The following is a 26392-nucleotide window of genomic DNA, read 5'->3' on the forward strand; positions in this document are numbered from 1 at the left end:
ATTTGACTTGCTATCGCGGTAGAGCTGACCGTTGACAAACAGTTTGTCTACCACGACAACAGCTTTAGAGCCTTCAGCGAGGAACCTTTTCCGGATCGGGAAGAGGACTCTTCGTCGATCCAAAAATCCGGAAATTGATCGTTCACTCCAAAGTCGGTTCCGGGAAGTTCCCGTCCTCGGCTCTTTACCAGCATTTTTTGCTTAAAGTGTTCAAATTTTACCACGATGGGTCTCGGCCGGCGGCTGTCAGGTTTCTTCCCTCCAAGACGATGTACCCGGTGGAAGGTGATGTTCTTGACGGTCTCCGTAGGAAGCTTCAGATGCTTCGTTAAGAAGTCCGCGACCGTCTTCTCCGGGTCTTCTTCCGCCTTTTCGGGGATCCCTGAGAACACCAGGTTGTCTCTCATGCTGCGCGCCTGGAGGTCTAGGACTGTTTCTTTTAAATATTTATTGTCTTTAGAGAGTTGGCTCATTCCCTCAGTGAGAGATTTAACCGACCCTCGCAGCTCCTTATTTTCTGCGGCTAGTGAGACAACCTGTTGCTGGCTGAATTCCAGCGACTCGCGCATCGCCTGGAATTCCTTGTGGAGTGTTTCCATTAAGTTTAATCTGGCATCAACGCTGGAGAGCCTTTGTTCGATCGACAATAATATGTCAATCGAGGAATTGCCGGGTGGTGAAATTGTTCCGGGGGAGTCTTCGGGACGGCTTCGCTTGGAAGACGGCGTTGACGTTGGCGTTGGCGTCTTGCCCGTCTTCCCCATAACTCTTCGGTCGAAGATGTCGTCTAGATATTTTTCCAGATCGGCTAAGCTCTCCTCGTCCTCCAGGCTTCTTATCTCTTATAGTTTTTAATCTATTTTATAAATATATGTAATTCGGCAAAATAGTCAGGTAAAGTTTGTTTACTACTGACAGGGTGTCGCCATTTTGGATTGCGCCGACGGTCCGAGAATCTCACAGCATCACGCGAGAATCACCTTGGTGAAGGCAGTTTTAGTTAATGATTTGATTAGTGAACATAGTGTTGATATTTTCGGCCTCACAGAGACATGGCTACGTCAAGATGAATATTTTAGTCTTAATGAAGCCACTCCTCCTAGTCATATTAATACTCATAAGGCTCGTGATAGTGGTCGAGGAGGTGGCGTTGCAGCTATTTATAATTCCAATTTGTTAGTCAATCTCAAGGCTCAATCTATTTATAGTTCATTTGAGAGTTTAGCGATGTCTATTTCGTTGTCACCTGATAGGCAGGCAGATTCCGTTGAATTCATTGTTGTCTACCGTCCCCCCGGTCCATATTCTTCTTTCTTAGATGAATTTTCAGAGTTTTTGTCTACTTTAGCATTGACTAAAGACAAGATCATAATGATTGGAGATTTTAATATTCATGTTGACATTGAGAGTGACAGTCTGAGTTCTCATTTCAAATCTATCCTCGACTCCTTAGGCTTCCTTCAAGTTGTGAATGTACCCACTCATAAGCATAGTCATACTTTGGATCTTGTGCTCACTTTTGGACTTGGTGTAGAGCAGCTGACAATCTTTCCCCGAAACGACGTTTTGTCTGACCACTTTCTAATCAAGTGGTCAGATTCTAAGATTAAGATTCTAGTTTTAACTTACAAAGCTCTTCATTCTGAGGCTCCTTCTTATATTAGGGAACTCATTGAACTTTATCATCCTCCAAGAGCCCTTCGCTCTGAGGATTCAGGTCTTTTAGTTATCCCAAAAATTTCTAGAGTTAGATCAGGAGGTAGGTGTTTCAGTTTCCTGGCACCTCTATTTTGGAACCATCTTCCAGCCTCGGTGAGGGGGGCAGACACAGTTAGTTTATTTAGGAGTAGACTTAAGACTTTCCTTTTTCTTAAAGCTTATAGTTAGACTCCATCCACTGTCAGTTAAGCTGCTGTAGGCTTACGCCGTGGAGGGAGATCTTTCGCTCTCGTTACAGGGATCGTTGCTCTGTGCAGGCGGAGCCTTTATCACTCTCCTCACCCAATCAATCTTTTACTCTATCCACTCTGTCCAAGCTCTCATTATGCTTTGTACAGTATGCTCGATATGCATGATACTGCTGCAGTCTCTGTGTCCCCGGCAGGTGATGACCACAGCGCCAGGAGCTGGATTGTGCTGTCCTGTGGGTCTTGCTGTCATCGCTTCATCCCACCACCATGCTTAAGACCTGGACTTGTCCTATCGGCAGATTGTCCATCGAGCTAGGCTCTTGCCTTCCAAAGCATGGACACTTACACTCCACATGGATAGCAGCCTTGAATTATTTCCTATTCTTTGTGTTTATATCCGTTTTGCCTGGTTGGTGTATCTGTTTTTCACTCTGTCCTGTCTGCCACCCTGGCTCACACTGCTCCTTTCTCTCTTTCTCTGTTTCTCCTCTATCTTTCTACTTCACCCCAACTACTCAAAGGCAGATGATGGCCCTCTGGAGTCTGGTTCTGCCCTAGGTTTCTTCCCACAGGGGAGTTTTTCCCAGCCACTGTCGCATCTTGCTTGCTCCGGGGGCCGGTTGGTTCTCTCTGATTGTATAAAGCGCTTTGAGACGCCTTTGGTTGTGATTTAGCGCTGTACAAATAAAAGTTTATTATTATTATTATTATTATTATTATTATTATCACTTTCGGCTTTATTATAGCGGATCACATTCCCCAAGCAAGGTCTATAATGAGTAGAAACATTTCGGACTCTGTTGTTGCTGAATTTAAGGAGAGGCTTCCTGATCTGCTTGATGCCCTTGTACCTCTTGACATGCTTCCGGCCTCTCCCCCCACCCACTTGACTGATCTTGATCTAGACTCCTTGACAGATCGCTTTTCTTGTATTCTGAAATCAACATTGGATGATCTTGCCCCTTATAAGGTAAGTATGAAAAGGCAGGATCGATCAGCCCCTTGGTTTACTTCCTCTACTCGCAAATTAAAACAAAATTTGCAAAGGCTTGAGAGAACTTGGCGTTCGTCAAAAACAGCTTCATCCTTCAAGACTTGGCAGGATTGCTTTAGGTCCTATAAAAAGGCCCTGCGTATCAGTAGAACTTCCTACTTTTCTGCTCTTATTGACTCTAACAAGAACAACCCAAAGTTTTTATTTAGTACAGTTGCTAAGCTGATGAGGAGCCATCATTGTGTTGAGCCATGCGTCCCTACTGGCCTGTCAAGCAACGATTTCCTGAGCTTCTTCCAGCAAAAAGTAGAAGGTATCAGAACTAAGATTGGGAATTCCTTGTCTTCTTTGTCTTCTTTGTCTTCCACAGGTCACATGGCAGATCTTTCTCAACATGGCAACCCCATTGTGTATTTCGGGAGTTTTCAGCAAGTTGGACTCTCGGAACTTGATTCTCTTGTCTCCTCTGCTAAGTTGACCACTAGTCTTCTGGACCCAATTCCAACCAGGCTTCTCAAGGAGGTTTCCCCATTGCTTCATTGTGTCCTTCTTAGAATTATTAATCATTCTCTATCAACAGGTTTTGTCCCTAATGCTTTCAAGGTGGCTGTAATCAAGCCTCTGATCAAAAACCCAATTTGGACTCGAGTGTGCTTTCAAATTATAGGCCAATCTCGAACCTTCCGTTTCTCTCCAAGATCTTAGAAAAAGTTGTTGCTAGGCAGCTTGTGGACTTCTTGAACGACAACAATCTACTTGAGGCTTTTCAGTCTGGCTTCAGAGTTGGTCACAGCACTGAAACTGCATTGCTTAAGGTAAGTAATGACCTCTTGTGTGCATCTGACAAAGGTCTTCTCTCTGTTCTGGTCCTCCTAGATCTCAGTGCAGCATTTGATAAAGTTGACCACAGCATTCTTCTTAGGAGATTAGAAGATACTATCGGCATCAAGGATCGCGCCTTGGACTGGTTTGGATCTTACTTGTCTGACCGTTTTCAGTTTGTTCATGTTCATAATCATTCGTCAGAACGTAGGAGGGTTAGTCATGGTGTCCCGCAAGGATCTGTACTTGGGCCACTCCTCTTCAACATCTACATGTCACCTCTTGGTGACATCATCAGAAAGCATAGCATCAGTTTCCATTCTTAGATGACACACAGTTGTACTTTTCTTTTAAGGCAAACAAGGCTCATCAGTTGGCCAAATTGGAATCTTGTCTTCGTGATGTCAGAACTTGGATGACACAGAATTTCCTGTTTCTTAATACCGACAAAACTGAGGTCATTATATTTGGATCGCGAGAGAGTAGGGACAGAGTCTTTGATGGACAAAGTGGTCTATTTGGTACTACACCCAGTTCTACTGTGCGGAACCTTGGAGTCACTTTTGATCAGGACCTGACCTTTAATTCTCATATACAGAATGTAGGGAGGTCAGCTTTCTTCCACTTAAGAAACATTGCCAAAATTCGAAGTTTTTTGTCCTTCAAAGATGCGGAAAAAATAATCCATGCTTTTGTTACGTCTAGGCTAGATTACTGTAACTCGGTACTAGCAGGATGCCCAAATTCATCCCTTAGGACATTACAGTTAATCCAAAACTCTGCGGCACGATTGTTAACCGGAACTAGAAGGAGGCAGCATATTACTCCAATTTTAGCTTCCTTGCATTGGCTGCCTGTCAAATTTAGTATTGAATTTAAGATTCTAGTTTTAACTTACAAAGCTCTTCATTCTCAGGCTCCTTCTTATATTAGGGAACTCATTGAACTTTATCATCCTCCAGCTCTCATTATGCTTTGTACAGTATGCTCGATATGCATGATACTGCCGCAGTCTCTGTGTCCCCGGCAGGTGATGACCACTGCGCCAGGAGCTGGATTGTGCTGTCCTGGGGGTCTTGCTGTCATCGCTTCATCCCACCACCACGCTTAAGACCTGGACTTGTCCTATCGGCAGATTGTCCATCGAGCTAGGCTCTTGCCTTCCAAAGCATGGACACTTACACTCCACATGGACAGCAGCCTTGAATTATTTCCTATTCTTTGTGTTTATATCCATTTTGCCTGGTTGGTGTATCTGTTTTTCACTCTGTCCTGTCTGCCACCCTGGCTCACACTGCTCCTTTCTCTCTTTCTCTGTCTCTCCTCTATCTTTCTACTTCACCCCAACTACTCATAAGCAGATGATGGCCCTCTGGAGTCTGGTTCTGCCCTAGGTTTCTTCCCACAGGGGAGTTTTTCCCAGCCACTGTAGCATCTTGCTTGCTCCGGTGGCCCGGTTGGTTCTCTCTGATTGTATGAAGCGCTTTGAGACGCCTTTGGTTGTGATTTAGCGCTGTACAAATAAAAGTTTATTATTATTATTATAAATATACACAGATAAAACCTGGTCATCTGGTACCATGTGGGATTTGAACCCACATCTCCTACAACCACAGTCAGAGGTTTAGCCTACTGAGCTAACCACCTTGTTAGCCTGAGGACTGTAGAGGTCAATAGGTCACCCTGTTCATACAGCCTATTATACATCCCACTGCTTCTGGTAAACACATGACTATAAACTCATTATATTATACAGTGACCTGTATGTGATTGATTTGATGCTGATGATCTTCTATTATTCATCACTGATGAGGAAATGAGTTGAAGAGTCTTTGGTTTTGGCAACTTGTTGTCCTTTGTTGTGTGTCTGTGTCACTGCTTGTCAGTGTGTGTCAGTGTGTGTCAGGTGAAGCACTGAGGCCTCTATAGTTCTTTGCTTTTGTGGTGAATTCTTCTGGTGGCTTCGTGTGATGTGGATGTTGAAGGAGTCTTCACTGACACAGACTTAGTTGTATATAAAAACTGGTTTATTTGCAAAGAAGTCAGAAGTCAGTCAGGCACCTAGAAAGCCTGGGGATGTCTCTGGGCCAGATGTGAGCAATTCCGATGATCCTTTGTTCACATCACCTCTTATACTCCCCAGCAACCAGAGAGGAAGATGCTGGGAGTGGAGGAGAATGTATACATTCCATAGTTGCACCCCCAATGGCCATCTGGTTTCAATTTGGTGGACGTTGGCAACAACAAGACCATTTATGGACCCTGACGTCCTTAGGGAAGGAGTGCAGCAGCGGGTTCACTGCTGAGTTCACATCAGGCCATATACATAAGATCACATGATGTCATATACATAGATTCAGATACTACACTGTCTCAGCGCTGAAGACGGTCTTGTGGGGAGCAACGCTGACTCCTAACATGGAGGTCACAGGATCAAATCCCAGCCTGAGCCAGAGATACACCTCTGCTAGCTAGCTAGCTCCCCCTTCCTTCTTTTTGAATTCAATTTTAAAAGAGTGAGGAGAATTTCCTTTCCTCTTAATTGGATCTAAAAGGCTTCAGCTCCACTTGTTGTGTTGCACTTGTACAAAGTGACTGTGGCTGTTTGTTTCTCCTGCAGAGTCCGGTGTTGAAACGCACCAATGTCAAGTCACTGCTTTCTATTGATGTAGTGACATCCCTCCACAGCCCTCAGGAACCTGCTTCGCAGCTTAGCAGGTTAGCTCAGTGGGTTAGCCTGCTGACTGTGGTGCTGGAGACCAGGGTTCCACTCCTGGTTGTTGGTTCAATTCGCAAGCAAAGCCTCTTTTGTTCTCTTGCTACTTTGAACCAAGCCCAACCCCAACACTAAGTGACCCTCTAATCCAGGAGTGGGCAAACCGTTTGACTGGTGGGCCATAATGGCTTCTACAATATGACAGAGGGGCCGCTTTCTCATTGGAGGAAAAACATAGCAGGGGATATGTAGAAAACATGTTGCTTTAATGGCAATTAAATAATGAACACAACAAAATAATTGTTTTCATTATTTTCTATTTCATTACCTAATGACTATTAACCCTTTAAGCGCCATCATTTTTTCAAGAAAATATTCAATTTTAATATCCAGATTTCAAATGGCTGTGACTTGAAATTGGTAAGAGATAAACCCAGACTGTAACTTTGAAAAATCTTCAGTAAACGCGAACTTTTTGTTTGTTTGTTTTTGTATTATGTCAGATGTCTGGGGTCTGTATGTCAGATCCCTGTCTCCACAATACCCCACAACCTCATCAAAATGTTTTGTCCACTTTCGATAATTTTCCACATATCTCAAACAGACTCAGCCATCATCACTGGAATTTACAGGGTGACCGCGAACATCCCTGCTGCCTCCACCAGCACTGGCTGGGCGTTTCCTCCCACAGCTTCTACCACGTTGATCACTAACTCAGTGCACCCTCCGTCACCATTAGCGGTGTTTTGAGCACTCCTGCTTCCCCCACCACGTCCCCTCTTCCTCATTGGTCGATTACTCCCACTACACCCCGGCCACGCTGAGGCGAAGCATGTGCTGCTTAGTGACTGTCGTGGCGCATCGACTCGCTGCCGCTGCGTAAAGACGCACCGGCAGACTCGCTCTCACGGGACGACTGAACATCATCGTCAGAGTGCGAATATTCCTCTTTGTTATCTGAGTCAGACATTACTTGACAAAGTACTTTGTCAACGAACAAACCTCTCGGCGATGTATTCTTGGTAAAATTTGCTGTCTTTCTCTCCGCTCCCACTACAACCACTTCCTCGTCTCCTCGACTGAGGCTTTCTCTCTATTTATACTCCGAAATCTGAATATAAACACCCCCACAAATGCTGCTCAGATTGAAGCCACAGGTATCTGCCATCTCCTGGTGAAAAGTGGTAACTACTTTCAGCACCATATTTGCCTCTATGGCCTGTTTAATTCAACAATGACGCTTGTCGCAAGTTTGCGACCATGGCGCCTAAAGGTTTAATAAAATTCCTTCAAGTTTGGTGGGCCTGGTTGGAAAGTATAATGGGCCGCATATGGCCCAAGGGACGTAGTTTGAGTTTCAACCTGGATCCTCTGACATAATTCCTCCCTTCCGAACAGGCCAGAGGTGGAATCATCTTTATATGACCTTCCGTTCCTGAAATATGCGTCTTTGACCTATAAATTTGATCTTTGACGCAGTTCCAAACGTCTGACCCCTGATTCAGTTGTTCTGTTAGAATCAGGCTCCCTGAAACTGGGAGGGTGGGCGGAGTTTCAACTCAACAACAGGAAGGTAAAGTCAGTGAATCTTGGTTTGAACAGTGCCACTGATTCCTCTGGCCCTGCGCTTTTTAAAGCCTCCACTGGGGGGCGCCAGTGGACTGCAGGGGAGGCGACGGTGAAAACTGTGGCATCATATTGAAAGTGAAGCCAAAGTTGAAGGATGAAGCGGTGGGAAAAGCAACAGTGTCCATAGTGATGATGAAAGTCTCTGACTACAGTTGATGTGTTGACGATTTGATTGGAGGAATTGCACCAGCAGCCTCAGAATGAAGACATTAGTTGACTGGAGAACTGGAGGAGGTTTCAATGGATTGAAAAATAAGTTGAAAAACACTCAGATATTTATTAGAATGTGTTTCAAAGAGATGTTAAAGCATGCAGATGATAAAATGTGTTTAAAAGAAAGACAATTAAGATCAAACACAAAAGATTATTAAAATGTTATTAAATATACACGTTTAAGAACATTCAAATGTGAAAGATGTTTCCAAAAAAATACACATGTATACAACATTTATTGTTGGAACCTTTTTTTAATATACAAAGCAATGACCTTGACCTCTGACCTCTGACCCTGACCCGTCTGTTTCTCCTGGTTTCATTGGTTGTGGCTTCATTTGATCAATTTTCAGATTTGGTTTCTAAAAGGCTTCTGATGTTTTTTAGCAGATTCATCAGGAGAACAACAAGCACAACTACAGTCACACAACACAACACACACACACACACACACACACACACTCACACACACACACACACACATATACCTGTATATATAAGACTGGTAGTTTTGACTCTATCCCTGTGTGGAATGTTGTCCTTGTACTTCCTAATACTGGCTGCTTTTTACCGGCCCTATAGTTGATGTTCAGATGATCATTTGTGACTCACCTTGATTTTGTTTTTTTGCCTAAACTGCACATTTTCTAAGTGTGCTTTCCAATACTTTCAGTTTCTTTTGTGCCATAGCCAGCTATAGTGTTTCTCCTGTTGTCTTTTCTTTACCCTCTGCTACCTTGACTTAACCAAGTCCAATCGTGACTTGGTATCACACACATCTTTGACAGCTACATTTTCATTCAACTCACTTTTTGTGCACGACCTCAGACTGTAACCTGTTGCCTGGTTCAGTAAACAACAGCCAGAACAATGGTGCTGTCCAGGTTGACCAACACAAACAACATTGTCCAATTGGTTCCCGCCAACATTCTCCAAATAAATGCACCACTACCTCAGCCAGCGACCGTGGATAAAAGTCTTCACATCTAATCCTAAACAATCTGCTGCAACCTGAATTTCTGCTTCTGTGGCCCCCACCGTCCAACTGAAGTGCCTTGTCCTGTGGTAGCCCTACCACCTTCCTAGAGGGCGCTATAGCCAATTTAGTCTTTTGGTCTACATAGGGGGCGCTATAGCCAATTTAGTCTTTTGGTCTATGTAGGGAGCGCTATAGCCAATTTAGTCTTTTGGTCTATGTAGGAAGAATAACACTGAGAAATAAAAGATAGGAAGAACAATGGGGTCTTGGCCCTGCGATAACCTGCTCTGCTTCAGAGCTGATCTATCGCCAGGGCTCTGAGGAGCCTTGTCCTGTGGTGGCCCCATGCTCAAACTGTCCATGTATAAACAACAGAGAAAAAATACAGGAAAAATCAGTCAGGGTTGCATGAACAGACATGAATTAATGAGGTGCACCTACATGGTGACAAATATACACCATAATAACAAATATACAATGGCATCTTACCATTGAGAAAGTCAATGGAGATCTGGTCTTCTTTTTTCTCCTCCAATTTCTCTGCATGGGTTTGAAAGCGCGTTTCCACAGGCGTCTGTGGAGGCCTTGTACAGTTTGTCAGTTGTCTACAGGAGTACTGGAAAACATAGAAGAAAAACTGTCTCCGTGAATGTTGCTTTGTGAGGAATAACTGGGGACAAAAACTCACAGTTAAAATTTGCAGCGCCACCCTGAGGGCTTTAATTTCAGGATCATCCAGGAAAGAAAATTTGTCAGGGCTAAACATGGAACAAAGAAAAACAATACAAAAAGTGATGACTATACATGGAAAGGTTGTAGATGAAAGATAAAGATGCTTGATTTCTTCAGGTCTGCTGCCATCTCCTGCCATTGTTAGAAAGTGCATACAAATACTTGAATGACTGCATGCAGGTGAACAGCCTGGAGATGTTTTTCAAGGTTGCTGTAGGTGTGAGTGTGGTTAATTCCAATGTATTTGATGTGTTTATTATTGATTTCTAGTGACCATAATGTAAGTTTCAAGGCAAGGTAAGGCAGCTTTATTGATGGAGCACATTCCATCCAGAAGGAGTATTTTGCATATTTGACTTTTCTAACCTTTGCCCTATGACAGCTGGTCCAGGCTGCAGCACATCCCCACAACCGTGAGTTCAAGTTCAAGTAGAGTTCAAGTTCAAGTAGAGGTGGCAAGCGCTTCCGTACAGTGGACAAAGACAAACAGAGCCGCACAGCACTCAAGTCAGAGGCAATAATGGCTTATATATATATATATATATATATATATATATATATATATATATATATAATATATATATATATATATATATATATATATGTATATATATATATATATATACATATATATATATATGTATATATATATATGTAAATACATATACATATATATATATATAGTTTACCTGCAGAGAAGCATTGACGTGTGTGTGTGTGTGTGTGTGTGTGTGTGTGTGTGTGTGTGTGTGTGTGTGTGTGTGTGTTTGGCCAGCAGAGGGCAGTGTTACTGCAGCTTGGAGTCATTTTCAGCCATTTTCAAAGCAGTGGCTCCAGTGCTTGGATGTTTCCCACAAGCTTCATTTGTCCATCACTGCTTTGTCTCCTGCAGTGTGTTCTGCTCCGAGTGCAGTTTCTGCCACTGTTCTCCTGCCACTGCTTCTGACACAATGTTTGCTGCCCTTGTCTTTTGATGGAGTGAGCATCCTTGAGGACCGGACCATCTTCACCTGTTGCACTCCAACTGCTCCTGGGAGCCACAGCCATGCTTGATACACCCTGGCAGAGAGAGAGGGGCATGGCTGCACTTCAACTCAACACAGCGTCATGTGATTTCAGGGAAGTGGGAGCAGAAACACTGATCAGAGAATCTAAGAATCAAAAAATATCACAAGAGCAGCTGAAAGTCCAAATGCTTCTCCATCAGGCTGCATGTTGGCTGGAGGCGGCAGCAGCAGCAGCAGTGTGAGTGAGCGGTGCAGCAGGAGTCCTCCTCTGTGTTCACAGAGGGTTGCTCTAGGTGGACACAGGTGGCTTCTTTCGCTCCTCTCTCAAACCATCTGTCTTCTGTGTCTAAAATCTGGACCTTTGAGTCTTGGAAGGAGCGGCCTTTGTCCCGGAAATACAGATGAACCGCTGACTCAGCAGAGCTGTTGATTACAACACCTGCTTGATCATCAACACCTAATGTTGAAAAATCAACACCTTGCTATAAATCGGTACCATCAGCCTTGGCCCCACCCACAACTTCACTGGTAATCTGATTGGATTTTGGTTATGGGATTGGATGGAATCTTGAAAATGGGTTCCAAAGGGAAAGAAGGATTCTGAAATCAGATTAGATGATGTAATCCAATCCTAATTTTAATCTGGATCAAACCTTCAGTTTGTGTTGTTCAAAACATTTCAGTAGGATCTGGATAACTTTGATCCAAAAAGAACTGGATTATCCTGATCCCAACAGGGATGGGATTTCAAGGTGGATTTCAGGAAGGAAATGAGCAAAACTTTAAAATTGGTCAAATAACCAATTTGTATAATTTTGTGTATATACTTTGATTTATATTTTGCACTTGATTCGATATTCATGCATATATATGTATAAAAATATACATATGTATACTTTAGCAGGGTGCTTCAATATTATTGTGCCTTGTTAACAGGTTGTAGTTCTGTTCCTTTTAATGTTGGATGTCAGCTTGAAGTCACCACTCCAGCTGCAGCCTGAGGGGGAGAAGGGCTGATCAGACAGAAGAACACTGTGCAGCAGCAGGAAGTGCAAAGCTGATTTCTAGCTTGTGCTCCAGATGCGGCCAGGCAGTGGACAGTTTGTGCAACAGACTGGTGTGATGTGGCAGGCAGGCAGGCAGCAGTCATTCAGAGTTTGAGCATTTCTATCTGGCTGTACCCCAGAGAAACAATGGAAGGCCTCAGATGACTGGAGTATTAATTTGAGAATCCACATATTGGACGGATCAATATTTTAGTCCTGATCTGGTCAATAGTGTAATTTCCCATCATGCCCGTCTCACCAGTCAAGCCGTCCCGCTGCCAAGTGTAGAAGCAATAAAAATGCCTCAGAGTCCCAGACCAGACCCAGACCCTTGACGAGTGTTCTGGAGACCAACCTGCAGTACTACAGTACTACTGCGGTACTACTACACTGCTGCTCCCTGTCATTATTGTTAACTTGCAGGCAAATGTGCAGTGATCTTCTTCTTGGAGTTGTTGTCAACTGCACTGGTTGTGGCTGCAATGGCCTGGAAGGGGCCACAGACCATAGTTTGGTTCACCTGTCTCTTGTAAGAATGACACTTTTATTTTCTGTAGTTGAATTTTCATCTCACTGGAGGTCTCTGCCAAGCACCAAAACAAACAAAGCAGACAGCAAACAGTGTTTCTCTTTCCTTTGGGTCACATGACTGTGAAACACCTCCAAAATTGTGGCTGACAAAAAAGAATTAGAAATTTGAGCATTTTCCCACTGGGAGCAGGTTTTACTTTGTTTGTTCCTGTGAAGAAAGCATCCAGAAACATCAATTGGATGATGTGGATCTTGAGCTTCAGCACAGAGTTTGCGTGACGTCAGTGGGTTCAGCAGAAGTGGAGATATTTTATTGACAAGTGGAACAACAGCAATAGTGCTGAGCAGGAAACAGCAGCTGCTGGATGATGTGCCGGCCTGCTGTCAGTCCAGCAGCCTTCTGTGAAAAACACTCTTCCAGGAACGCAAACAACAACTTCCAGCTTCCAGTCCAGTCCCTAAGCAGCTGAGACTGGGAGGTTGTGGGTTCCATCCCCGCCTGGCTCACACCAAGACAGTCAAAATGCTCTCGTTGCCTCCCTGCTTCAGTCTTCAGGGTTGCAACTGTGGCTTGGTGCTGTTCTTTTATTGAAAGCATGGTCACCTTTGCTGCCATCTGCTGGTTTGGCAATGCCACAAATGAAGAGAGTCAGTCAAATCATCAGACTATGCTCAGTATGAGCTCAACTTGGTCAAAGAGCAGCACCACAGTCTTCTGGAGCTCCATGTTTTCCATCCAACGTTAGAGAAGCTCACAGCAGACCAGCTGCATGTCTGCAAACTTCTCTTCATCTTGGACGGCCTGGATGAAAGCAGACTGGTTCTGGACTTTGAGAAGAACCAGGTGGTGACTGACGTCACTCAGAAGAAGTCAGTCAGCGTCCTGCTAACAAACCTGATCAGAGGAGATCTGCTTCCCTCGGCTCTGCTGTGCATAACTTCCAGACCTGCAGCAGCCAATCAGATCCCTCCGTCATGTGTGGACAGGCTGACAGAAGTACGAGGCTTCACCAATGACCAGAAGGAGGAGTATTTCAGGAGGAGGTTCAGAGATAGAGGTGATGTGTCCAGCAGGATCATCTCCCACATCAAGGCCTCCAGGAGCCTCCACATCATGTATGAGATCCCGGTCTTCTGCTGGATCACTGTCACAGTTCTGGAGAGCATGTTGAGCTCAGAGCAGAGAGGAGAGCTGCCCAAGACCCTGACTGACATGTACTCACACTTCCTGCTGGTCCAGACCAAGAGGAAGCAGCACAAGTATGGAGGAGAGCATCAGACCACAGGTCCACAGGAGCTGAAGTGGTCAAAGATGCTGACTGACATGTTCTCATTCTCATTCTTCTCAAGGAAGAAACCAAAAGACAACATTAACCTGACGGAGGCTGACAGGGAGCTTCTTCTGAAGCTGGGCCAGCTGGCATTTGAACATCTGGAGAGTGGAAACATCATGTTCTACAATGAAGACCTGGAGAAGTGTGGTCTCAGTGTGACTGACGCCTCTGTGTACTCAGGAGTTTGTACAGAGATCTTCAGAAAAGAGAGTGTGATCTTCCACAAAACTGTCTACTGCTTCGTTCATCTGAGCGTCCAGGAGTTTCTGGCTGCAGTCTACAGCTTCCACTGTCACACCAAGAGGAAGAGGACAGCAGATGTTCACTCTGGAGAATCCCTGGATAAGTTCCTGAAGAGGATGATGAAGAAATCCCTGCAGAGTCCAAACGGTCACCTGGACTTGTTTGTTCGCTTTCTCCATGGACTTAGTCTGGAATCCAACCAGAGACTCTTAGGAGGCCTGCTGGGTCTCACTGACAACCATCCAGGAACCTTACAGAAGGTCATCAACAACCTGAAGGAGATGAACACTGGTGATGTTTATCCTGACAGAAGCATCAACATCTTCCACTGTCTGCTGGAGGTGCAGGATCAGTCAGTGCATCAGGAGGTCCAAGAGTTCCTACAGTCAGAGAACAGATCAGGGAAGAGACTCTCAGCCATCCAGTGTTCAGCTCTGGCCTTCATGCTGCAGATGTCAGAGGAGGTTCTGGAGGAGTTGGACATCAACAAGTACAACACAACCATGGAGGGATGATTGAGACTGATTCCAGCTGTGAGTAATGAAGGTACGTATAGAGTGCGTGTGTGTGTGTGTGTGTGTGTGTGTGTGTGTGTGTGTGTGGTCATTCTTGTAAAAGAGATCTTGGATCTCAAAGGGACAAACCTGGTTAAATAGTTCTAATAATAATTCAACTACAGAAAAGAGTTGTCAGAATAATCAATAAAGTTCAGAAAAAGCACAAATCAATGATTGATAGAATCAAAGATCTTCCAATTCATCTTCCAGTCTGGCGCAACCCTGCCGCTATCTGTGCCTCAGCGCATGGTAAGCCGATTTTCACGTTTGCGTCCCCTCTGTGGATCGGAATCACCGTTTTTTGTGCTATTTACACAGATTTTCAGGCGCAAAAGCCGCGCAATCGCTTTGAGGATCTACCCCACAGTGTTTTAAAGTGAGAGAAAATCAATCCGTGTTCAGAGGGTTGAGTGTCTTTGAATGATGGAAGGTGAGAAGCATTGTTAAATATAGATGTCTTTCTTTTTTGGGAGTTCCATTTTGGAATGGGATCAGTGACCATTTGAAAATGTGTGCTTCTTTGTTGAGTTGAAAAAATCTTGAAGGGCAAAATACTTGATGATGATGAGGATAAATTATTTAATTGTGAGTCAATGATGAAGAATAATGTCAAGCATATTTTGTTGAGTTGTTTTTCTCTTTTTTTCCTTTTTGATTTTGTCTGACTAATTATTCCAGCTAATCTTATGGACTGTATAGGAGAGGCAAGAATCAGCTTGGGCTTCAGCCTGCTGCTTTTTCCTTCATACAGTTGTTATGTTTTTGTTGTTGTGAGTCTTTATAATGTGCACATTTGTTTTGGAAGCTTCTTTTTCATTGTTGTCAGTTGATTGCACAAGATTGATTGGATTTACACTGTCAACCAAAATCAACTCTTCAATCATTCATGATGAAGATGATGAAGATGGTGGTGATGTGGTGATGGTGGTTATGATGGTGATGGTGGTGATGATGATGGTGATGGTGATGGTGGTGATGGTGATGATGGTGATGATGATGATGATGATGGTGGTGGTGATGACGGTGATGACGATGATGATGATGATGATGATGATGGTGGTGATGATGATGATCATGATGATGATGATGATCATGATGATGATGAAGGAGGGAGCAACTTCTCACTCTGCTCTACTTCATTCAGTGTTCAACTCTCAGTGCTTCACTGTGCAGTGGTGTCTTCAGCTCTGCAGTCCAGCCCCTCCCACCTCACACTGCTGGACCTGAGCTGGACCATCCTGAAGGATCCTGGAGTGAAGCTGCTCTGTGCTGGACTGCAGAGTCCAAACTGCAGACTGGAAGTTCTCAGGTCAGTTCCTGCTTTCTACTGGTGGACAGTGTGTGTCAGCAGATGACAACTGGTGTGTAACGCTGCTCAGTGTGTATACTTTGAAGCAGATATTAAAGACTCATCAAGACAAAGTGGATGTTGATATTTTCATGTCAACAATCTGCAGCCAGAAAAGACTTTGGATGGTGGAAGAAAGTGTGGAAAATGTCTCCAGTCACTTTGGAGCTGAATGGAAGTTGTTGATTGGTGATGAAGGTCACATGACTGATCAGAAAATCCTGTTAAGAAATGTTAGAGGCAGATTAATAGTGCAGCAGTATTTCTTCATCTTGTCCTTTGAATGTGTTTGACTTGTAACGAGTCTCTGATGACTGAAAACAGCCACAAGCACACAAAGGACTCACTGATTATTTTCCATCTTCACTGCTGATTGGCTGCACACTGACTGACACACTGCTGTTGTTATTGTGTTGACAACACACTGGCACAATGACTGGTTTGAGGGAATGACTCAGTGATCCCAATAGCTGCACATCTGGATCATCAACAGGGAGAAATGACTCTTAATATGACATTTACACCATGGAAGAAATCAAATATTGATTCTTTATTCAGGTTGGAGAGGTGCAGTTTGTCAGAGCTTAACTGTGATTGGCTGCTCTCAGCTCTGAAGTCCAACCCCTCCCACCTCAGACTGCTGGACCTGACTGGGAACCAGCTGCAGGATTCATCAGTGAAGGTGCTAAGTGGTTTTCTGCAGAGTCCAGACTGTAAACTGGAGACTCTGAGGTCAGTTCACCCTCTTCACTCTACAACTTCTATCACTCTTGTTATTGTTGTCATGATTTTCACTTAACTGCTGTTGGAAATTCAATTTGCAGTCACTGGTTTGTGTTTGAAATGAGTGAAACTGGGTTGAAAGGTCCATTATGTAAAATCCTGCCATCTAGTGGTCAGATTGCAGTGCTTACTTGCTGGCCCTCCCTCTCCCCTTCTTGCCAGTGAACTACGGGGGCCTTCCAGCATCATAAAGGATGTGGTTGACACCAAAGGTGTCTAATTCTCTGTATAAAGTTCCATCAATACAAATATTACAACCATCTATTAGCATCACAATCAGTCATAGTCACAGCAGACAGTCCAGTGCTAGCATGATTTTAAGCTAGCGCTAGCATTAGCCACCTGTATGAGCACTTAGATACTGTAGATAGATCCGATAGATCCAGCTGGACTCAGCAGAAGGTCAAGGGTCAATGCAGGTTCTATCATCTCAGTCAGTTCAGTATTGATGAGCAAGATGCAGAAAAGATTCCACTGCATTTCAGTCACTTAATAACCATTTCTTCTCAGAATTTGCTTTATTAGAGGATTCCAGCCTCCAACCATCAATATGAAACTGTCTCTCAAACTGATCTTCCCAACCAGCCGCCTACAAACATGGGGGTGCAAGATGGCCACGACCTTTGACCTCCTGTCTTTTTCTATAAAGAACCATTCTAACGGCAGGAAAAGCAGAGGACTTTTATTTTCTACTAATCAAAGACTTCAAACTATATTGACGGTTGTATATGAAGCTTTCAGCAATAAATCTGCACTGATTACACACTGAACCTTTGAGGCAAAATGAATCAATGAATTCCAACATTGTTAACAGCTGATCAGTGGTCACATGACTAAACAGGTTGATATAAAATATTTTATTGTGGTGATTTATTATTTCAGTATTATTGTTGTGCTTCTGATTGGTTTAATGGACATTACAGTGTTATAGACATTAATATTTTTAATTTGAGATAGTGATGAAAACTCCACTCACACCATCATTTATTCTTTATTCAGGTTGGACGACTGCAGTTTGTCAGAGCTCAGCTGTGATTGGCTGCTCTCAGCTCTGAAGTCCAACCCCTCCCACCTCAGACTCCTGGACCTGAGTGGCAACCAGCTGCAGGATTCAGGAGTGAAGGAGCTGAGTGGTTTTCTGCAGAGTCCAGACTGTAAACTGGAGGTTCTGAGGTCAGTACTGGTTTGGAACCAGTGGATGATGGTTTCAGCACCAAACACACTTCATCACACATGTTGAATAAACATTGAACTGAAGGTTGATTCATATCAAAATGACATCCAGAAATATGAAAACTTCATTCTGTTCATCGGTGGTCATGTGACCGAACATCATTTCAACACACATTAGTTTTGGACTGAGGATTTAATTTCAAGGTGACATTTTCTGTAGTGTCAGATTCTGAAGTCGACATTTCACTTTGATTTTCAGAGTGATGACACCCTGGAAAAACTCTCTATCATTATAAACTCTCCATCATTTATTCTCTATTCAGGTTGGGGGACTGCAGGTTGTCAGAGCTCAGCTGTGATTGGCTGCTCTCAGCTCTGAAGTCCAACCCCTCCCACCTCAGACACCTGGACCTGAGTGGGAACCAGCTGCAGTATTCATCAGTGAAGCCACTAATGGATCTTGTCCACAGCAGAGACTATCAACTGGAGAGTGTGAGGTCAGTACTGGTGTCGCTTGGCTGCAAATCACCTCAGCTGAGACACGTAGTCAGTCACCGCAGGCAAGTATTTATCATCTTGAAAGATTCCACACACCATCTAAACCTGTCCTTTCCATTCAAAGTCCATGGCTTCAATGACGTCGTTTTGCCAACATCTGAAACCATGAAATGGCGGAGGCTCATTTGGTTCCATCGTGCCCAGAGAAGAGTGGGGCGGGGCCAATGCGGTCTAGGCCGACCGGCGGTGGGGAACCACCGCAGCCGGCCCGGTCCGAAGTCGCTGCTAGCATGGAACCGCTGCAGCCGACCGGGTCCGAGGGTACCGTTGGTGAGAGAGGTTTCCCCCGTTGTTTGTTTGGAAAGGACAGGTGAAGAGACGGTTCAGGAGGATGCAGCCGGCGAGTCAGAAGAAAGTGGAAAAAATTTAAAGATTGATGACGTGGAAACTCAGATGGATGCCTTATTGGACGAGGAGATGGTCAGCGATGACAACATTAAAATCTCACAAAAGAGAAAGGGAACAGAGTCAGGGAGCGGCAGCAGCAAGGTGAGCAGGAGAGCAGTGACTCTCAGCCAGGAGGGAGACAGCAATCTTGCTTTGTCACAAGAGTCACCAGCACACTCTCTCTACACTGGGGGGGGGGATAAAAAGGTTTTTGGAAAGAACTAAAGGGCAGAGGTTAATAATAGTAGAAGATCACTTTCCCCATCTTAAAGTGTTTTCTAAAATCCGCTAAACTCCTCACTAGGAAATGTGGAAGAGTTGATGATGAGCTCTCTGATCAGGAGGTTACAGGTTAAAAAAGCACATTGTCAAAGTAAAAAGTCAACTCAGCAGCCAAAATGAGGAAGTGTAGAAGGTCTTTGACTTTGACTTTGACTTGTGTACTTTTTCTTTTATCCATGGGTGGTCCAACTGTAGTGGAGGGGTGGGAATTTTATTTTCACAAAGATTTTTACCAGTTTCTTTTGATTTTGAAGTAATCATCCCAGGTGTGTTGCTCAAAGTGAAAATATCCAACTTGTATTTTTAAATGTCTACGCCCAACAAAGGCGCTTGAAGGGTCGGCTTTTTTAGACATTTTAAATGATGCTGTTAAAAATTGTGATGAAAATGATTTGATGTTTTTGGGAAGTGATTTGAATTGCACAGAGTCACCTTCACTAGATAGGAATCACCCAGAACCCCAGCGGGCCTCCTCCAGCAGGATGACACAGGTTATAAAATCACATCAGTTATCCAACGTGTGGAGGCTTTTTAACAGCAATCGTAGACCTGGAGTAATTCCAAAGAAAACTTTTCATCTTGAGCTCCACTTGACCACATTTATTGTTTTACACACCTTTGAAATATTTTTAACCTGTGGGTTTTCGTGACCACTCCTTGGTCTCCTGCACTGTTTTTTATGAAGAATATTCCTTTAAAAGGCGCCTATTGGCATTTTAACACTGCCCTTTTAAATAACCAGGCTTTTAGAACAGCTTTGAAATATTTCTGGGAGAGCCATAGGGAGAACAGGCCTGCCTTTCCCAGCAGCCAGCAGTGGTGGGATTTCGGCAAGGCACAGATCCAGCAGTTGACTGGCAATGTCACGAGAGATTTAGCCCGATGTTTGAGGCGGAAGAACTGCCATCTCTAGCAGAGTCCTCTGGAAATCGATGGCTTTTAGATTCCCTCAAAAAGAAAAAGGCCGCTATAGCCAACCTGCTAGGTGTGTCAGCACACGGAGCTCTGGTCAGGTCTAGCTTTTTAAATGTGGCTGAGATGGATGCCCCTTCTCAAGTCTTCTTTGGGCTGGAGCAAAACAAGGGACAAAGGAAGATCATTCACTGTTTACGCCCGGATTGTGGCCTTGAAATGTCAGACTGGTCTGAGATTAGAAGATCTGCTGTCGGGTTCTACAAGAACCTTCTTAGGAGTGAATGTCAGATTATAAATATTATTGTAGCACTACGCCTTTACCAAGGGTGGGCTTCTGGGTTCATTAGTTAATTCTTTAAAAATGCCATTTTAGATTATTGATTTTAATGTATATCTTTAAGTTCTGTAAATAACACAATACTCTTAACTTGAAAATGAAAAAAGGAATAGTTTATTTCAGGGTTTTTTCTTTTAGACATATAAACAAAATACAAACACTTTAAATAAAATTAAGTTTCAACCAAATTCTTCAATTCATAAAGAAAGGCATTGTTGCAGGAGTCAATGCAAAGAGCTCAAGGAAGGACAAAGGAAGCACATCCCTCATCAACTGGTGACCAGAGGGGGACCAGAGGATGGACAGCAGAAGCAACTGGCTTTGCCACCACCATCAAACTCTACAACACATTCAGTTCCATGGTGGGGAACTTATGATCCATCGGAGGCACGGGGACAGGAACCTGTGACCTCAGGCTTGTCTTGCAGGAAATTGTTTGAACAGGTGACACCGGAAGAAGGGATGGATCATTTGGCTCCCTGCCAAATAAGGACTTGTTTCTTCTCATTATCAGTAATCAGAGTGTAACGCCTCCAACCTTCACTGGATGAAGAAAGCACACTGTCTAGTAGTGATGGTGAGGTGAAGCCTCATGAGGCATTGAACCACTTGAGCCAACTGTTTGGAGAAAGGCTTCATTTCTCAAAGCGTCATGTGCACACGACACCACCTACTGGCCAAGTGTACAATCACAGGCAAGCTGTGTCTCAACCACGTGTGATGCATTGCATTTTTGTGTCTGTTGTGTCTGTTGGGAATGACTATGAATTGCAAAAAAATTGATGACCAAATCATTTCTGTACATAAATTAGAATATGTGTAGAATACATTTTTTGAATGTATTCTGTTTGTGCAAATGTTCAGAAAATGCTAATATAATATGGCAGGATGTGCATTTTTTTTTTCTGAAAAGGGCATGGGTGTAATCAGGCAGATGACAGTGAAAGTGCTTGTGGAACTTGGAAAAGGGCATAGATCAGGGGTGCTCACACTTTTTCAACATGCAAGTTACTTTTAAAATGAGCAAGTCAAAAAGATCCACCTACTATAAAATAGCAAAACATATTAATTCAGAAATATATTTGTAGTCCAGTGAGAAAGAAAGAAAGAAGGAAAGAAAGAGGATTAAATGGGTAAACATGTTCCCATGTGCATGTATGATTATCATTGCACAGAAAACTCATGGTTTAAAATTGTTAAGGTTATATCTGCCTATGTTTTATTTTATCAGTAAAAGTGTGTTTACGTTGAGATGTTTTCCTGTATATTTCTGTGTTTTTCAACGCATAGGTTAGGGGTAATTGCTGTGTGTGTGTGTGTGTGTGTGTGTGTGTGTGTGTGTGTGTGTGTGTGTGTGTGTGTGTGTGTGTGTGTGTGTGGAACGCAGACGTTTTGCTAGCAGCATCTCCCAGGATCTCCGGTGCGTCTGCGGTGCGTGCGCATTTTGAAGCGCATTTTCCGAGCGAGGCGTCTCGATCAGTTTATGCCAGGATTGCAAGCTCACGCGACAACCCCGGTAGTTTGGCGTGTATTTAAAGAAAACAACAGCCAAACTCTTTTTCCTGTCCCTGTCCTACAAAATGCAGGTATCTAAAGTATACATTGATTTTGTTCATTATAGTTTCAGATTTAAAATGCAATCTGCTTCATGTCTCCTTTATTTGATCTGAACAGTGCCCAAGCCGATACGTCACATTTACGTTTCACTGTAAAACACAGCACATATAAAAACAAAATCCAGCACATCGTACATTATGACCAAAATCAACCAGATCCACCGTGTTTTCTAATCCTGCCTGAACGATTCTGTAATTGACGCGGACGCGCGCCTTAAAGCGGTGCGTCTCTCTCTCTCCATGCGATCGACCCAAACTAACTTCGCGATTGACCAGTAGATGGCGATCGACGTAATGGGCACTCCTGGCATAGATGCTTGTGTAACTTGGACGTTGATGTACAGGACAGGGGGCTCCATCCTATCACCTCTCCTCTCCTCACTCTCTCCCTAAACTCTCCAAACTATCTCCAAACAAAACGCTATCTACTCTCAAACTCTCCAAACTATAAACGCTATCCAAAATCTAGTCATCCAAACTCTCTCCAAATCTCAACTGACTGCAATAACCCCCATTTTGAATAGAGCCTGAGGGGTCTATATAAGGCGTTAAACCTCGCAGCAAAACCTTAACCACTTCCCAAAAGCAATCATGTGGTACCAGCCGGGCGGCGAGGCTTCGGACGTCATCATTTTGGCTCCTCCCCTAAATGAAGCAAGCCTCGATACGCGCTTCGCGGAAACGCCCCCATCATTACTCGACATGCTTCGAAGCCTCGGCGCGTCTCGTAACATCACTACTGTCTAGGTTGGGGCAGTTGGACACTGTTGCTGAGTTTAACATTGAACCTTTTTATTACAGGAAACCAAGACATTTTGCCAGTGCAATAACATTTATGACAAAAACAAAATAGAGCTCTTCAAATATTAATAAGAGAATAAAATAATAAAGTTCAAAAGAAAGTGTCAAATTCTCCTATGTCAGGAGATAAAGAATGTTGTTTGAGTGCTGTGTGAAAAGTCAGTCTGTTGTCAGTCAGTTCCATGTCTGTGGCTTCCAGTGTGTCTGTCTGTTCTGCTATATCTATCTATTTTACTACCCGGCTAGATCTTTGTGATGAACGTTCTTATCTGTCAATGTAGAATGAGGAGGTGTTGATGCTCCTCGGAGTCGATCCCGTTCTCCTTCGGACGTCACGTTGCTTGCTTGGCTCGCCACTCAACCGCGGAAGGTTCACAATCACGCTGCTCAATCTTTATTCCAGCCAAAGAGTGAAACCAATCTAATACATGGTGCACAAAACATTCAATTACTAATGACTCACATTCATCATGACACTACTATTCCTATTCATTCTCTACATGCTCATATTCAAATGCAACATACATATACACATAACATCACCAATTGTATTCTAACAGTGTTTTAATTCACTTTTTAATTGGATATTTATTTTTTAAACTGTATGAATTCACTTGTTTTAATACACTTATATATTTAATTAGCTTCAATGAAAATTATATGAGCTATTTAGGGTAATACATCAAAAATAATAACATCATAGGCTAAGCAATATTTTTTATTTTATAAGTTGCTTGTACACATTTTACAATGATACACAGTACCACTGTGGGTTGAAACATTAAATGCTATCACCGCAACTCCGACTGGTTTATACAGAAAATATTCATGTGCAATATATTCACAATGAGCAAACACAAACAGGCTAAACACAAGGCTTTGCCCCTGTAGCATGTAGCTCACCGGAGCTCTCTCAGGGCTTAGAACAGTAGAAACGGCACTTCAGGCTCTCTCTCACAATAGTCACCAAACTCTCACCTAACAACAGAAGACTGATCAATACACTGGAGAATTATTAAGCACTCATTTCAGAGGGGGGCCGAATTGCAGATTGGGGTTGTTTGGGTTGGGGCGAGTAGCCGCATTCCAATAGACATCGACTACCCTGATGTCCATACTGGTCTCCAGAACCATCCGTATTCCCCGGGGCATAGTTTGCCCACCCCTGCCCTGACCACTAATAAAGCTGATTCTGATTCTCAGAATCAGCTTTATTGGCAAAGTTTGTGCTGCCAAACAGGGAATTTGACTCTGTTTTTTCTCAATCTCACTACTTAGGTTAAAAAACAAAAAACAAAACAACAGGAAATAAAAAGTAAAGGGTAAACAAATAAACAATGTTCGACTGAAGTATACAATAAACAATAAACAATGTGCAACTCGGTAGAGGGGTACATTAAGAATATATATACAAGTATACATAATATATATGTATATATATATATATATATATATATATATATATATATATACATATATAGATAGATAGATAGATAGATAGATAGATAGTTAGATAGATCGATAAAGTATTCTTTAAATATGCACATATACCTAAATATAAAATATATATACAAGTCTACATATGTCTACACTGTGACAGAAAAATAAAAGAAACATAGGTGCAGCAGTCAAGGTAGAAATGTTCATAGTGCAGTATGAGTAATGTAATGTAAACAGCAGTGTGAACAGGTAAACAGGTAAACAGCAGTGCAGTCAACAGTAGTACATCAGACTGAATGAACTGAGTCCGAAGCAGGAGAAGATGTTCCAGAAAAGTGGTGTCCATTCACGTCCAAATGGTCTGAAAGGTCCAAACCACTTTCTGCAAGTTGGAAGTTCGGAAAAAAAACAAAAAACAAAAAAACAAAACCTTTTCCTATTAAAAAAAAAAAGTTTTTTTTTAATAGATCATAATTTTTTTCCTAAACGTCCTACAGACTTCAAACCTGGATCCGCTGACATAATTCCTCTCTTCTGAACAGGCCAGAGGTGGAATCATCTTTCCACCACCTTCCATTCTGGAAATACGCATCTTTGACCTATGAATTTGACCTTTGACCCGGCTGAAAATTCAGTTGTTCCATTCGGAAACAGTGTTCTGGCCGTGAGCCGCTAGTCCCCCCCCCAGCTGTGTCTTGTGGTGCACTCCCTGGTGTGGGTCTGCAGGCTCCGTCGATTGGCCCTGGGGGATCACGTGTTCAGTCCAGGGAAGAGGATTGGCCAACAACAAGCAGCCACTCAGAGCACACCTGCCGCAAGCTGGCGTATAAAAAGGCTGGAGCTCCCTGAGAGCGACGGCAGACACCCTCACTGTTTGCTCTGTAATAATAATAATAACTTTTATTTGTACAGCGCTAAATCACAACCAAAGGCGTCTCAAAGCGCTTTATACAATCAGAGAGAACCAACCGGGCCCCCGGAGCAAGCAAGATGCGACAGTGGCTGGGAAAAACTCCCCTCTGGGAAGAAACCTAGGGCAGAACCAGACTCCAGAGGGCCATCATCTGCCTATGAGTAGTTGGGGTGAAGTAGAAAGATAGAGGAGAGACAGAGAAAGAGAGAAAGGAGCAGAGTGAGCCAGGGTGGCAGACAGGACAGAGTGAAAAACAGATACACCAACCAGGCAAAACGGATATAAACACAAAAAATAGGAAATAATTCAAGGCTGCTGTCCATGTGGAGTGTAAGTGTCCATGCTTTGGAAGGCAAGAGCCTAGCTCGATGGACAATCTGCCGATAGGACAAGTCCAGGTCTTAAGCGTGGTGGTGGGATGAAGCGATGACAGCAAGACCCCCAGGACAGCACAATCCAGCTCCTGGCGCAGTGGTCATCACCAGCCGGGGACACAGAGACTGCGGCAGTATCATGCATATCGAGCATACTGTACAAAGCATAATGAGAGCTTGGACAGAGTGGATAGAGTAAAAGATTGATTGGGTGAGGAGAGTGATAAAGGCTCCGCCTGCACAGAGCAACGATCCCTGTAACGGGAGCGAAAGATCTCCCTCCACGGCGTAAGCCTACAGCAGCTTAACTGACAGTAGAGAAAAAGGAAAGTCTTAAGTCTACTCCTAAATAAACTAACTCTGTCTGCCCCCCTCACCGAGGCTGGAAGATGGTTCCAAAATAGAGGTGCCAGGAAACTGAAACACCTACCTCCTGACCTAACTCTAGAAATTTTTGGGATAACTAAAAGACCTGAATCCTCAGAGCGAAGGGCTCTTGGAGGATGATAAAGTTCAATGAGTTCCCTAATATAAGAAGGAGCCTCAGAATGAAGAGCTTTGTAAGTTAAAACTAGAATCTTAATCTTAGAATCTGACCACTTGATCAGAAAGTGGTCAGACAAAACGTCGTTTCGGGGAAAGATTGTCAGCTGCTCTACACCAAGTCCAAAAGTGAGCACAAGATCCAAAGTATGACTATGCTTATGAGTGGGTACATTCACAACTTGAAGGAAGCCTAAGGAGTCGAGGAT

The 26392-nt window shown here is 43.5% G+C and overlaps 1 protein-coding gene, 1 long non-coding RNA gene and 1 pseudogene across 2 annotated transcripts in view; all 3 read left to right on the forward strand.

The window, feature by feature from the left end:
• Window positions 1-26392, forward strand: part of LOC142881690 (uncharacterized) — a 125412-nt gene that overhangs the window by 54353 nt on the left and 44667 nt on the right. The gene's annotated exons all lie outside the window — the stretch shown is intronic.
• Window positions 1-26392, forward strand: part of LOC142881683 (NLR family CARD domain-containing protein 3-like) — a 101564-nt pseudogene that overhangs the window by 30505 nt on the left and 44667 nt on the right.
• LOC142881684 (protein NLRC3-like) lies at window positions 13176-14691 on the forward strand. The gene is made up of 3 exons (XM_076016098.1): window positions 13176-13227; window positions 13326-13876; window positions 13955-14691. Exons 1-3 carry the CDS (start codon window positions 13176-13178, stop codon window positions 14669-14671), a joined length of 1320 nt encoding a protein of 439 aa, XP_075872213.1. The 3' UTR covers window positions 14672-14691.

This window comes from Nelusetta ayraudi, unplaced genomic scaffold (genome assembly GCF_046127955.1).
Source record: "Nelusetta ayraudi isolate G7.1 ecotype Tasmania unplaced genomic scaffold, CSIRO-AGI_Nayr_v1 ptg000216l, whole genome shotgun sequence".
NCBI lineage: Eukaryota > Metazoa > Chordata > Actinopteri > Tetraodontiformes > Monacanthidae > Nelusetta > Nelusetta ayraudi.